We start from the raw sequence: 12649 nt of genomic DNA, 5'->3' as shown, positions 1-12649 counted from the left end.
CGCAGGCAGCCAGATTTTGTTGAAATTGGGTATTAGGAAAAATTTCTTCACCAAAAGGGTTGTCAAGCACTGGAACAGACCGCCCAGGGAAGTGGTTGATTCACCATCCCTGGAGGTATTTAAAAGACATGTAGACGTGGCGCTTGGGGATGTGGTTTAGTGGTGGACTTAGCAGTGTTAGGTTAATGGTTGGACCTGATGATCTTAAAGGCCTTTTCCAACCTAAATGATTCTATGATTCTATTCTATGAAATCAAAGCACCATGAGGGAACACTGTCTCATATTGTGCAGGGCAGACCTCAGCAGAAGCCACAAAGGCAGAAATGATTGTAGACTAAGAAGCAATATTGTGCAGCTGTGCCTTGGGCAAGCAGACATATGAGAGGTTAAAACACAGGAGAAAGTCTACAGCAAAGCCCATTCTCATGTGCTGAGGGGTGACTTCAGTCTGCAGAAAGCATGAAGGAGGGGTGGGCTCTGAGGAAAAACTTGGCTGAAGGAAAGTGAAAACAGATGGAAAACTCATCCTACAGGACTTCAAGATCTGGTGGGTGAACAATGATGCAGAGAAGGAAACAGGGCACCTGGGAGGAAACCTGAAGGGCAGGGATGCATTGGAGGGATGCCACAGGTGGGTTTCCACCTTGTGAGATCCCCCCGTGGCTGCTGTTGTGTGGCAGGGCTTTGGCCACCTGGCTCCTGCAGTCATTATCCCACTGTACTCAGCACTCGTCAGGCCACACCGGGAATACTGTGTTCTGTTTTGGTCCCCACTATACAAAAAGGATGTGGACAGACTGGAGAAGGCCCAGAGGAGGTCCACAAAGATGGTCAGGGGACTGGGAGGACTGCCACGTAAGGAAAGGCTGAGAGAACTGGGTGTGTTCAGCCTTGAGAAGAGGAGGCTTCGGGCAGACCTTATCACTATGTTCCAGTATTGAAAGGGTGGCTACAAAGAAGATGGAGACTCCCTCTTTACAAGGAGTCACATGGAAAAGACAAAGGGTAATGGGTACAAGTTACTCCTGGGGAGATTCTGATTGGATGGAAGAGGAAAAATTTTCACCTTGAGAACAATGACCCTCTGGAATGATCTCCCCAGGGAAGTGGTGGATTCCCCAACATTGGACACTTTTAAGACTCAGCTGGGCAGGGTGCTGGGCCAGAAAGGTTGGACCAGATGATCCCTGAGGTCCCTTCCACCTTGGGATTGTTCCATGATTCTGTGAAGGTCCCCGGGCGTCACCCCGCGCCATCAGAGCATGGAGACACGGCGAGTCCCGCGTGGGAGGGGCCGCGGGGGAGAGGGGAGACCCCCGGCACCCAGACCCTGTGTCCGCAGGGGTGACCCTGGCCCGGGCAGGGGGGTGACGGCAGGGGGTGACCCACGGTCACCCGAGTCCGGCGGGGCGGGGCGGGGCCACCAGGGCGCTGCGGCCCCGCCCCGCCCCACGCCCCGGCGCCCGCGGCTAAAACTGCCGCGCCCGGCGGGACCCGCCGCCGCTGCCCGCGCTGGAGCCCGTTCGTCCGCCGGTGAGTGCCGTGCCGTGCCGTGCCGTGCCGTGCCGTGCCGTGCCGTGCCGTGCCGTGCCGTGCCGTGCCGTGCCGTGCCCCCCGCTCCCGAAGGGGTGCTGCCTTCCCCCCCCCGCCCCGCCTTGCTAAGCCTCCCCTCGGGAAGTCCCCGGGAAGCAGGACGCGGTTTGCAGCGTGCGGGACGGAGGGTCCCAGCCTCGGCCTGGCCGGGGCTTGTGCCCGCCGTGTGCCGCCCGGGGCCCTGCCCCCGGGCCGGGTCCGTGAGCCCGCGGGGGCTGGCCCAGGGGCAGGCTGAGCCCGGCGCTGGCGCTCGCCCGTCTCCTCTCCCCGGCTGTGCCGGTGTTCTCAGCCCTCCGAGGCGTGACTGCTCCAGTCCTGCCGGTGCAGGGACGGCCCCGGGGAGAGCCGGCGGTACACCCCTGCGAGCAGCGCCCGCGGCGGCTGCCCAGCTCCGCTGCTGCCGGTCACCCAGGCTCAGCGTGGTCCAGCCCCCCCTCTTCAGTCCTGCTGTAACCTCCCCTGAAGGCTGAGGAAGAAGTTAGGTCCAGGATCAAGACCCTTTGCCTGCTTAGGACTGGTTCTTAGCGGGTCGGGCCCCTGCTCAGCTGTGGGATGAGCTGGAGGGACAGCCGAGCTGCCCAAGGAGCTGGATGCTCTCAGCTCTGGGGTGGGGCGGTGAGGGACAATGGACAGTGTCAGCCCTGAACTTGCTGCACAGAGCTGGCAACCTGCCCACGGAGAGGCGGCCCAGAGCCTGGGTCTGCCTCATCCCCAGCCTGGTACTGCTCCTGAGAGGCTTTTGCTTGGGGCTGCCTGCCTGGTGTGGGCTGTGGGCTCCAAACCGCTTCCTCCACTGACTTCTTGCCCCCAGCGATGGCTGATGAGCTCAGTGACCTGCTGCGGGAGTTTGATGAGGTGATGGAGGACTTCGACAGAGGGCCTGCGTGCCAATATGAGCAGCACCTGGAGGAGCTGAAGAAGAAAGCGGGACATAACGTGTATGATAGCGGCATTGATGAGCTGGAGAGTGAGTCCGGGGCTGGGGAAGGAGGAGTCCTGGGGGAGGATGGTGTCTGTCAGGATGGAGTTACTTTGGGAGCTCTGGGGTTCCTCCATGGTAAACCATGGAGCTTCCTGATGATCCCACCTCTGAGTTGCCTGCCTGAGTCATCTGTCATGGGCTGGACAAGTAGCATGGGGTGATGACCACTGGATCCTGGCCCAGGGCCTGCCAACATCTGCTGGGGCTCCTTCTGCGGGGTTGGCTGCTGCAGGACTGCATGAAGTTTGAGATAACCAGGAGGTCAGAGGGAACCAGTTTGCTACAATAATCCCGAAGAGTCCCTGTGGCTATGCCCAGGCAACCTCTAGTGCTGTTTGCCCTGACAGAGAAGCTCAGTTCCCTTTTTCCAAGCATCCCTTGCAGTTGAAGAAGAGCAGATGGGTTGGCCAAGAGTGAGGGTGGTCCAGGGACCATCCATGCACATGATTGGTCCCTGGTCCTGCAACTTTGTGGCCATGGACAGTGACTAATGCTTTGCATCCGTAGGTACCAGCACATCCCCAGGAAGCAGTCTCAACTCCAGCGAGGAGGACCTCAACACCCCTGCCAATGCTTACCCCTCCAAAGGTGAGGCTGAAAGATCTGTCTGAAGGTCTTGCTTCTGCATGCTTGGCTTGGCTTAGCAGTGATGGGCTGGTACAGAAGCAACCAGAGCAATTGTGGTTAGAAGCAAGGGGTAGGGATTGTTCTCCCAAATTAGAGCTGGGGGCAGGAAATGGGAGAGACCTGACAGTGTGTTTCTCTCCGCTAGCAAAGCTTGGCGACACGCAGGAACTGGAGGAGTTCATTGCGGATCTGGATAAAGTGTTGGAGGGTACGTATGCAGCTCTGATCCCTGTGCTTCCCAAGACCCAAGCTGCATCCAGCCTGGAAGGTCACCAGGGCTGGGGCTTCTCTGCTGCCTCTGGCTCATCAGAGATTGGCCCAGCACCCTTCCTGGGGCTCCCACTGCAGGGGGCTTAGAGCTGTAGGGGTGGAATCTTTCTGTCTTTTGCATGGGGAGGGCAGGGGGCTCATCTGGATTTCCCCCCTCTGGTGCCTCAGTTTCTCCCAACTGGTGAAGTGGAGGTGGCAGTACTGTCCTGGTGGGGAGGAGACTGGGGGTGTGAAGGCCAGATTGGTCCTGACAACAAAGGCCTGCAAAAAAGGTGGCCAAACAGCAGCAACCTGCAGGGCTATTGACATTTTCAGGAAGATGTACAGATGCTTGTGGCTCTCTGCCTACAGCATTCCTCTGACTGCTGCTCAAAGGCTTTTCTTTGCTATGTGAGGGGGAAGGTGAGCAGGAGGAAAAGACTGTTTTTCCTTGCAGTATACCCCAGCCTGGAAAAAAATCAGCCCTGTGGGAATATCCCATCTGCAGGGAGGAAAGTGAGGATTCAGACTCATTAAGTATCACCTAACACATGCCCTTGGGATGTGTTGGCACTAAGTGAAGCTGTTGGTAGGTCTGAGTGAGATTTCTGCATCTGTGGAGTGGGAACTGCTGCAGAGGGTTTGTGCGATGGCAGAGAGGGGAATCCCAGCCCTTGGGGAGCACAGATGGGTCATGGTATCCTGCAGATGTTTTTCTCCTAGTAAAGGGCTTGGCTGCAGGTACTGCTGGAGAAGGTGGTGATGCCATGCTGGGCATCTCTGGCAGCTTTACCCAGGCAGCTCTGCAGTCCTGTGAGGTTGGCTGGTCACCAGTAGCTTCTTTTCTGGGGAAACTGAGGCAGAGGGTACACTTCCTCTCCAAATGGGTCACTGGGCGACAGGCTGGAGGCAGAGAAAACTTGATTTAAACAAAAATAAACATTATTTCCCCTTAGGCAGGCTACATAAGTCACAGTTCTCAGTATCTGTTCCCTTCCCTTTTGAGCATCCAAAATGAGGTGGCTGGTGAAAAGTGCTGCTTCTGCTGGCCCTGAGCTGTACTCGGGGGCAGTGAAGCAGGAAGGGGACCAGAGCCCCCCCAGCAGATTTCTGCTCTCACCTTGCTGCTGGTGATGCTTAGGGGGGTCCAGCGCACCGTGCAGCTGCCCTCCCCTCAGCAGTCATTTCATCAGTCTTCCCCCCCACCCTTGATTGTCTTGCAGAGATGTGAGATGTGGTTCTGGTGATGAGTTTGGAGAGGAAGACCCACAGCAGACGAGCCCCGTGCCTCCCCGATGCACCCTCTGCTTCCGTGCCCCTGCCACCCACTGCTTGCGTGGGTGACAGGTCTCCCGTGCCATGCTGCTCCGTGCCGGGGAAGGGCAGCGCCAGCCACAAGTGGGGACTGATCCCGCAATGGGACGGGCAGCTGCACCTTGCTCTGCTCCCACGTGCAAGGCAGGACTCAGCCAGCGCTGAGATGGGACAAGCTCTCGCTGGGGGCACAACACCTTGTCCTGCGAGGGGCACTGGCAGCTCTTGTGACTGAGTGGGAGAGGGGATGGGATGGGGTGGGGTGGGGGAGTGGTGTCTATGCCACTGTTGAAGCCAGAGGAGAAACCCTGGGTGATTTTAGAGAAGATCAGCTTGCAGTACATCATCAGTGAGACCCTGGTGTTCCCTCCTGGGAAGCCTGTTCCCACAGTAGCATCTGTCACAGGCAGTGACAACCACTGCTGGCCCTTTGCTTTGCACGGGTAGCCTCAAATAAGGCCCCTGCCTGCACCCCAAGTGCCTCTGCCCCAACTGCTGCTGTAAATACTGTAAAAAGAATGTTACACACTGTACAGAGGGGATGTATTTTTATGAATGGGATTTTAAGACTCAGTGCTTGTCTGTGTGTCTATCCAGTCTTTTCCCATGGGCTCTTCTCCACAGCTGCCTGGAGGGGTGGAGCAGGCACGCTAGGGTGCAGCCAGTGGGGCATCAGAGAGACTGGGGGAGGGTGGGGTGACAAGGAGACTTCAGGGAAGCAAATTAAGGAGCATTTGTATGTCTGAAGTGGGGTAGGGAGCCCCTGGTCCTCCCTGGCTGCAGCAGAGCATGGGGCAGGCTGGGCTACCTTCTGTCCACGGCTGCTGTGCTCGGAGCTCTGACCCTGGCAACAGGGATGGATGGACAGGGGGAGGGACCCAGCTCTCTGCAGGGGTCTTAGCAAAGCCCCCTGAAATGTGTCCCCAGGACTTGTACCCTCCTGCTGCCTTGTGACCCGCTGGGGAAATGCCCTGCCTGGCTGGGGTAAACCCCAGCCTGTGAGCTTGGGTCTCCCTGGAGCAACCCCAGGAGCTGGCAGGGAGCCTAGCTGCTCTCACGGGGCCAGATCCAGCCTGCCTGGTGGTCCTGAGCCTGCTGGGGACAGGGAAGAGGAGGGCTGAAGCCGTGCACCCGGGGGGCTCATCAGGTGCTGCAGGGTGGGTAATGGCCACGGCATCTGCTCGGACATCCCGTCACAGGGGCTCTGGCTTCTGGATGGGGTGGGGGTGGGAGAGGAGGGCAGAGTCTGTCCCTTTCTGCCCCCATCTGCTAGGGGCGACGTGCCACTGCCCACTCCTCTCGCACCGGTGGGAGGAGGTGCTGGGGACCTGTTCCTGGGGTGCTGTGAGACCTTCTCTGCTCCTGTCGGTACTCTCTTTTCAAAAGCCCCTTACTCTACCATTTTCTATGATTCTGTAGGGTAGATTTAGGTTAGATGTAAGGAAGTTCTTTGCTGTGAGGTTGCCCAGAGAAGCTGTGGCTGCCCCTTCCCTGGAAGTGTTCAAGGCCAGGTTGGACGGGGCTTTGAGCAACCTGGTCTGGTGAAAGATGTCCCTGCCCATGGCAGGAGGTTTGGAACTAGATGATCTTTAAGGTCCCAACCAAACCAGTATATGATTACCCTAAAGGTACATTACAAGGAGTATTTCTTGCTTAGCCTAAAGAAACAAGAGGCAAATGAGGCCCCTTGCTGCAGAGCTGGGTTTGCAGCTGTCGGTTTGTTCCCATTGTGCTTGAAAAGACCAGGGTGTGTGTCAGTGGGTGATACTGCTCCGGGAGTCCCACTTCTGAACATATGTGCCCTAGTGACACTTCCTCTGGTTATTGCCACTTGCAGCAACCCCAGGAGCAAGTCCCCAGGGGATGGGGGTTTGCAGTCCTCTGCCTTGGGTGGTGTGTGGGGTACCCCTGTGTGTCCCTGTGGGGTGAGTGGCTTGGTGGGGCAGGCAGAAGTTGCTGTCCTTCCTTCCCAGTGACGTCCACATGGAGCAGAGACACATGCAGCTCTGTTGCAACTGTCTGAGCAGGAAACAAGACAGTTTTTAGCTTCTTTCCTCACCCCTTGGTTCCTGGTGTGCTGATCAGGAGGATATTGGTCATCTAATCTGCCAGCCTGGGGCTTGGTGCCATCACAGAAGTTTACTGAACACATGTTAATCCTGCAAACTCAAGCAATCAGGAGGGAGGGCAAGAGTGTGGTGGTGGCTTCTGAACAGCCCCAGCAGAGCCCTGTGCAGGGCAGGTCACACATGGGGACACTTTCTGCTGTCACTCTCCCCAGCTGCATGACGTGTCTGCTGATCTGCCTCCCACATGGCCCCCTGGCCCCATCAAGGGGTGACCAGAAGATGGGGGTGAGAACAGTGTGGGGGGCTGGGGGTGGCAGTGATGCTCAGAGCTCTGCCCGTGACGCTCGGCTGTGTGATGGGGCCATAGCACCCTGGTCACCCACATCAATGGGGTCAGGGCAGCAGGAGCTTTGGGGGCGGTCACTGTCATATGCAGTGGCAGCAACTCCAATGTCAGTCGGGACATTTTTTCCCCTCTGAGTCATTGCACACAGGCGTTTCGCCCCTGCAATCTAGCTCTGACTCTGATGTTTATTCCACCCACGGTCCCTTTCTGCCTCTGGGTATCACAAGCACCATACCAGCCTGCGTGGGAAGGGGATTTTTAACAGACCACCCCCAGCCTGCCCGACAGTGTGGTCTCCAGTTGGGTCGTGGAGATGCTCAGTGCTGGGCCGGGGAATCCCGTGCGGTTGCTTTCCTTGGGTGCCACTCGCTGGCTCGCACCAGCGTGGCATCTGCAAATGTTGCTAAGCAGCTGCAGATATAAATACTTTCAAGCCCCAAATCTGTTGTGGCTGATACACCCTTGCAGCAAAATAACAGACTCGGTGAAGCTCCAGATGGGGTGTTTGTTGTGAGGGTTGCCAGGAGAGGGGTTTGGGTTTCACCCCAGGTTTCCTCCGGAACCTCAAATCAGGCAGACAACGTGGGTGTCCTGTGCTGCTCAGGATTGTCTCCAGGGCTCGTGGTACCTCCTGCACCCAGTGCCATAGCTGTCAGCATCTGCTTGGGCTGGTGCTGGGGGAACAGTGGAGCTGGCATTGGGCACTCCATAGTGCCGGTACTACATGTGGGTGACGGGGTGACATGGGACCTTATGCCAGCATTGTCCTGCCCAGCCTGCACCGACAGCTGCAGCAATGGTGATGCTTGGCCTGACCCCCCCCCCCAGGATGGACTCGCACATCATGGCAAGCAGACCCCTTTGGGCACAGGGGCTCTGTCAGGTCCTCTGCTGGGACGGGGTGGGGGATTTTTTTACTTGGGGACCCCAGGCAGGGGTTGGGGACACACCTGGGTGGCAGGGTGGCTACGCCATCCACTGGCCCGGGGGGGGGTAGTTGTGCAGCCCCCACGGGGCTGTTGTGCAGCTTGGGAGGATCACTGCATCCAGTCATGCTCATGGGACAGCTGAACACCCAAGAGCAGGGAGGGCTGAGGCTGACAGAGGTGATTAGGGGGGAGAGTTGGATGGCCCCTGCATGCACATGTGGTGGAGGTGCTGCAAAAATAATCAGCGTGAATGAGCACGTCCTGTGATACGTCGGTTCCTCCCCTGGGTCCCTCTTCCTGCAGCAGCTTGGAGGAGGCTGGACCAGGGCCAAGGAGCCCTGGGAGCAGTAGGGCCATGCTGGACTTTGTGTAAAGCTCTTCAAAGAATCTTGAAGGTGCTTTGGACCTACCAGGGTGGGAAGACACCCTCCGGAGGCACCGGGAGCTGAGGGTGCTGGAGGAGCTGGAGACAGTCAGCCTCTGAGCAGTGCTGCCTGGAGGGTGCTGGAGCCCCCAGCAGCAGCTGGGAGCTGCTGGTCCAGACTGGTTGGGGTGCAGGCAGCAGAGGGCAGGGAAAGAAGGCTGCAGCTCCCCGTCCCACCACGGTCAGTGGAGAATAAACTCAGCCTGAGCCAGGCTGGAGTAGGCACCCAGTGCCTGCACGGGTGATCATCTGCAAGGCTGGCATGGCTTCCAACCATGCATTCACTGCCCTGTGATCTGCTGCCTGCTAACTGCTTGCTTGTTTTCTTAGAAGCGAGAGCAGTGTACATGGGGCCACCAAGGGACGGGAAGTGGCTAACCGGAGTTGAGGCAACTGCACGGGCCTCCTGCCTGCACCTTTTCCTTCAAGCCCAGCTGCAAACCCAGCCTTTCTGGAGGCACTGCTCCAGCACTGGGTCCCACACGCTCTTTTCATAGGGTCTCCAGTAAGCTCCCTCCTCCAGGCTGGGGGCATTCAGCTCCAGCTGTAATGCCAGCTTGCAGAGGAACAGATCTGGCGTCCAGGGGACCCAAACAGCCAGGCTGGGGCATGGAGGGGAGAGATTTAGCAGAGGTGGCCCATAGCCACACAGGGGCTGGCTGGCAACCAGCCACCTCACTCCTTTGCTGCATGAAGGGCAGCCAGAAACCTCCCTGGTGGCCATCACCATAGGGACCACCAGAAGTTCTCCTTCATCCCCAGGTAACTGTGGCTCTCTGGTCCTCTCCAGACTGCTGAGCTGGTGTCTTCTCCTCCAGCAGCTGGGAGGACACTTGTGTGGTACTGCCCAGGGCTGTGTGTGCTTGGGGACATCTGTACCACGCTGCGTTTCAGAGGGGAACCACATCCTTCTGGGGAAGGGAAGTCCCTGGCTGCCCAGACAGTCTGGCTGTAGTGATGCAAGAGGCTGTAACTATTTTGGGAGATAACCTAACCATGGGGATGCCGTCTGCTGCTGCCTTTCTTTCCTGATAAGCCCTCTCACGTGCTTTGGGGGATCTTTCCACATTTACAGGAAAGAAGAAGTAGGATCCTTTCACGTTTTCCAGCACGCTTTTTAACCGGAGCTAGAGAGCTGCGTGGGAGCAGGCACAGCTCTCATTGTAGGTCACATTTACCCTTCAAAAGCCCACCCAGACCCCAGCTCATCCGTGCTGGTTTGAGGGTGTGAGGTGCCCCTCAGGGCTGGCTGGCAGCAGAGAGGGAAGTACCCCTGGGTGTCCCATCCTGTGGGGTGTGGGAAGGAGCACTGGCTCAGTGGGACCTGGCCATGATGCCAGCTCTGAGTCCTCATCAGCTGGTCCTCCTCCTGATAGGGGTATGCAAAACAGCCCACAGCTGTGCTGAGCAGATCATCTCTCGAGCCCTTCCCTCCCTGCCCTGCCTGTCTGCCAGCCTGAGGGGTGCTGTCCTCGGCCCCCTCCTCTCCCCAGGGAGCTGCCAGCCCCAGCTGTCCCCAACCTGGGTCCTGCCTGTGGGAGGTGGCCAAGCAGGTATCAGTGCTGGACCTGGGAAGACCAAAGTCTCCATCACCTGAATCCCTGCCCAAGAATAGCCCTGGTGATGCCTGCAAGGGGCCAGAGGATCAGCTGGACTGCAGAGCAGAGCCCGAGATGTTTTCCCAGGGTGGGGTGCAGATCCCCATTGCCCCAAACACCGACTTGCTCCCCTCTGCTGCCTTTCACCACCTTGTCAGTGCAGCCAGATGCAGGCTCTGGGGTGCATCTCGATTTTGGGGACCAAGGGAGGACAGGTGTGGTAACCCTGCCTGCCTCCAGACATAATGAACCCAACCACCTCTCAGGTCTTGAAACACTGGTCCTTGCCTTCAGCCACCATGGGCAGGAGACACCCCACTGCATTACGTGGGGTGGCTTTGCCTCTTCCAAGGGAAATCCGTGCTTAGGCAAGGGGTGAATGAACATAGGCTTTTACCGCTCCTCTCTGTTGAAACTACTGCCCAGAAACAAACTTCCTTCCCAGAACCAAAAGGGGTGACGTAGCCTGGTGTCACTGGTCAAGTCAGATCTCCACTGTCCTTGCCCACAGCTTCCACCACAGAGACAGCAGAATTTAGCTGCAATGCCATGAAGGGATGTGAAACCACAGAGGGATCCAGTGGGGACATAGGAGACTTGGGGTGTTCCAGGTCATGGTTGTGCTGGGGGAGTTCCCAGGACGGTCAGCTCAGCAGCTGGAGGGAAAGGCAGGGTAGGGAGAGACTGGTTGGCACAGGGCTGCAAGGAGAGCTGTAGTTTGGGCTGAACAGCCTCAGATGCTGATTGAGAGTGATGGAAACATGGCAACATGGCCTTTATGGGCCAGGCAAGAGGTTAGGGGCTTCAGTAGCCATGGTGGGCTCGGGCTACCTGCACAGAAGAACGGTGCAAGGATGAAGCTGGCCAAGCTGCAATGGGCAGTGGGGTGGAGGAAGGTCTCCATCACGCACAGACCCAGACTGAGCGTGCCTCTCCATCCTGTACAGCCCCCACAGAGTCCTCAGCTCCACCAGCCCTCAGCAGGGTCTTCTCCAAGGAGCAGCGAGTCTCTCCTGGACCATCTTTCAAGGCACATTAAGGCCTGTGAGCTGCATCCTTGCTCCAGCCAGTGCCTGAAGCACCACCCCAGTGTGAACCCCTTCAGTGCTCGAATTCATCCCTGCAGAGAACAGTGTGGTGCTGGCTCCAACCTGTGTGCCTCCAGGCTGCAGAGAGTACTAGTATTAACCAGAGCTGGGGGTCTTGCTCCTGCGTTACACCCTGCACTCTGATTTACACCCTTCACCCTGATTTCCACCACCAGTGCCCCAAGGAAACCCCAGGGATGCTCCCCACCTCTCAGCGCCTTGGGGGAGCCCCTGGGAAGGTTGGCAGACCATGGAGACAGCAAGCTATCTTTAAGAGCTACCAGGGCTGGCAACAGGCCAGGTTTGTCCAGGGTGGCCTGGAGGCTTGTTCCTTCAGACCAGGCTGCAGAACAGGGCTGGGAGGTTTCTTCAGCAGTGGTGCAACTGCTCTGACTCTCGAAAATGTCCCCCAGTAGTCTCTGTGTGACCCTACCATTGCCCAGAGGAAAGGAGAGCTCCACAGTGCTGGCCAGTGTGGAGTGGGTGCTTTCCCAGTGGGGTATGCCAGTGTCCCTGGACGAGGGGAGACAAGCTCCTCCGGGTCCTTGCTGAGGTTTCACCCAGGTAGAGACCAAGGCGGGTGCCTGCAATCAGAGAGGCTTTGTGTTTCTTTCCCCTGGCTGCTGTTCCCTGCTCAACCCCCACCCTGTGCTCCTCCTTAGCGAGCTGGGCTGTCTGACTTCATCCCCCAGGTATCCAAAGAGACAATGCTGGTGGTGCCGGCCAGCGCGGCATCCTGTCCCTTTGCCCCCCCGGGTCACTTCCTGGGATTGTTCTGCTTTGCTCGGACAGGGGCTGGCTGCTGGCTGTCCCCGGGGACCGGGAACGGATGAGCCTCACGTGCCTCTCGGCCGGTGGTATTTCATTCAGCGGCAGAGCACGTCTGGGGCACGGGATGACAGCAGGGAAAGGTTATTCTGTCTCTCTGGGCTTTCTCCTGCCGCCTTTCCCTCCACTTTGTTACGAGCTGCCCTCCTGCAGACCCCACCAGCAGCCCCGGACCGCGGGGCAGGCGCCTGATTTCCAAGGCAGCTAAAACCCTTTGGCTGAAGTTGCCAAAAGTGGCCCAGGTCTCAAGGGAGAACAGAGAAAGGCAGCTGAGCTGGGCCGGGACTCCCTGCTAGCTTAGCTGGCATTAACCTCATAATTAAACTAATTAAACTAATACCAGGAGGGTCCAGCCCTGTGTCACCATTCCTCGGGCACCAAGCCTGCATTCAAGCAGTGGGCTAAGCCTGCAAATAGCCCTCCTCAACATAATCACCCCTGATTTTCTGCATCCAGAGGCTAGCAGCCTATTCATGCAATGATCTTTGGACTTGAAATATCTTTTTTTCCTTGTAATTCTTTACGGTTTGGTTACCATGCTGCCCAGCCTCATACTCTTTTCCTCACTGCATCCCATGAATTTTCGTGTCCTGACTGTTCT

The 12649-nt window shown here is 57.8% G+C and overlaps 1 protein-coding gene across 2 annotated transcripts; it reads left to right on the top strand.

Moving 5' to 3' along the window:
* Positions 1-3: 3 nt before the first annotated feature.
* On the top strand, positions 4-5339 carry LOC141927966 (regulator of cell cycle RGCC-like). 2 transcript variants are annotated; one of them, XM_074835462.1, is made up of 5 exons: positions 4-1534; positions 2406-2561; positions 3084-3164; positions 3349-3411; positions 4676-5339. In XM_074835462.1, exons 1-5 carry the CDS (start codon positions 1264-1266, stop codon positions 4681-4683), a joined length of 579 nt encoding a protein of 192 aa, XP_074691563.1. In that variant the 5' UTR covers positions 4-1263; the 3' UTR covers positions 4684-5339. The 2 variants fall into 2 exon arrangements, with proteins under 2 accessions (XP_074691563.1, XP_074691564.1); XM_074835463.1 differs by lacking the exon at positions 3349-3411.
* The last annotated feature ends 7310 nt before the right edge of the window (positions 5340-12649 follow it).

This window comes from Strix aluco, chromosome 10, assembly GCF_031877795.1.
Source record: "Strix aluco isolate bStrAlu1 chromosome 10, bStrAlu1.hap1, whole genome shotgun sequence".
Classification (NCBI taxonomy): Eukaryota; Metazoa; Chordata; class Aves; order Strigiformes; family Strigidae; genus Strix; species Strix aluco.
This window is presented reverse-complemented; position numbering and strand designations above follow the sequence as displayed.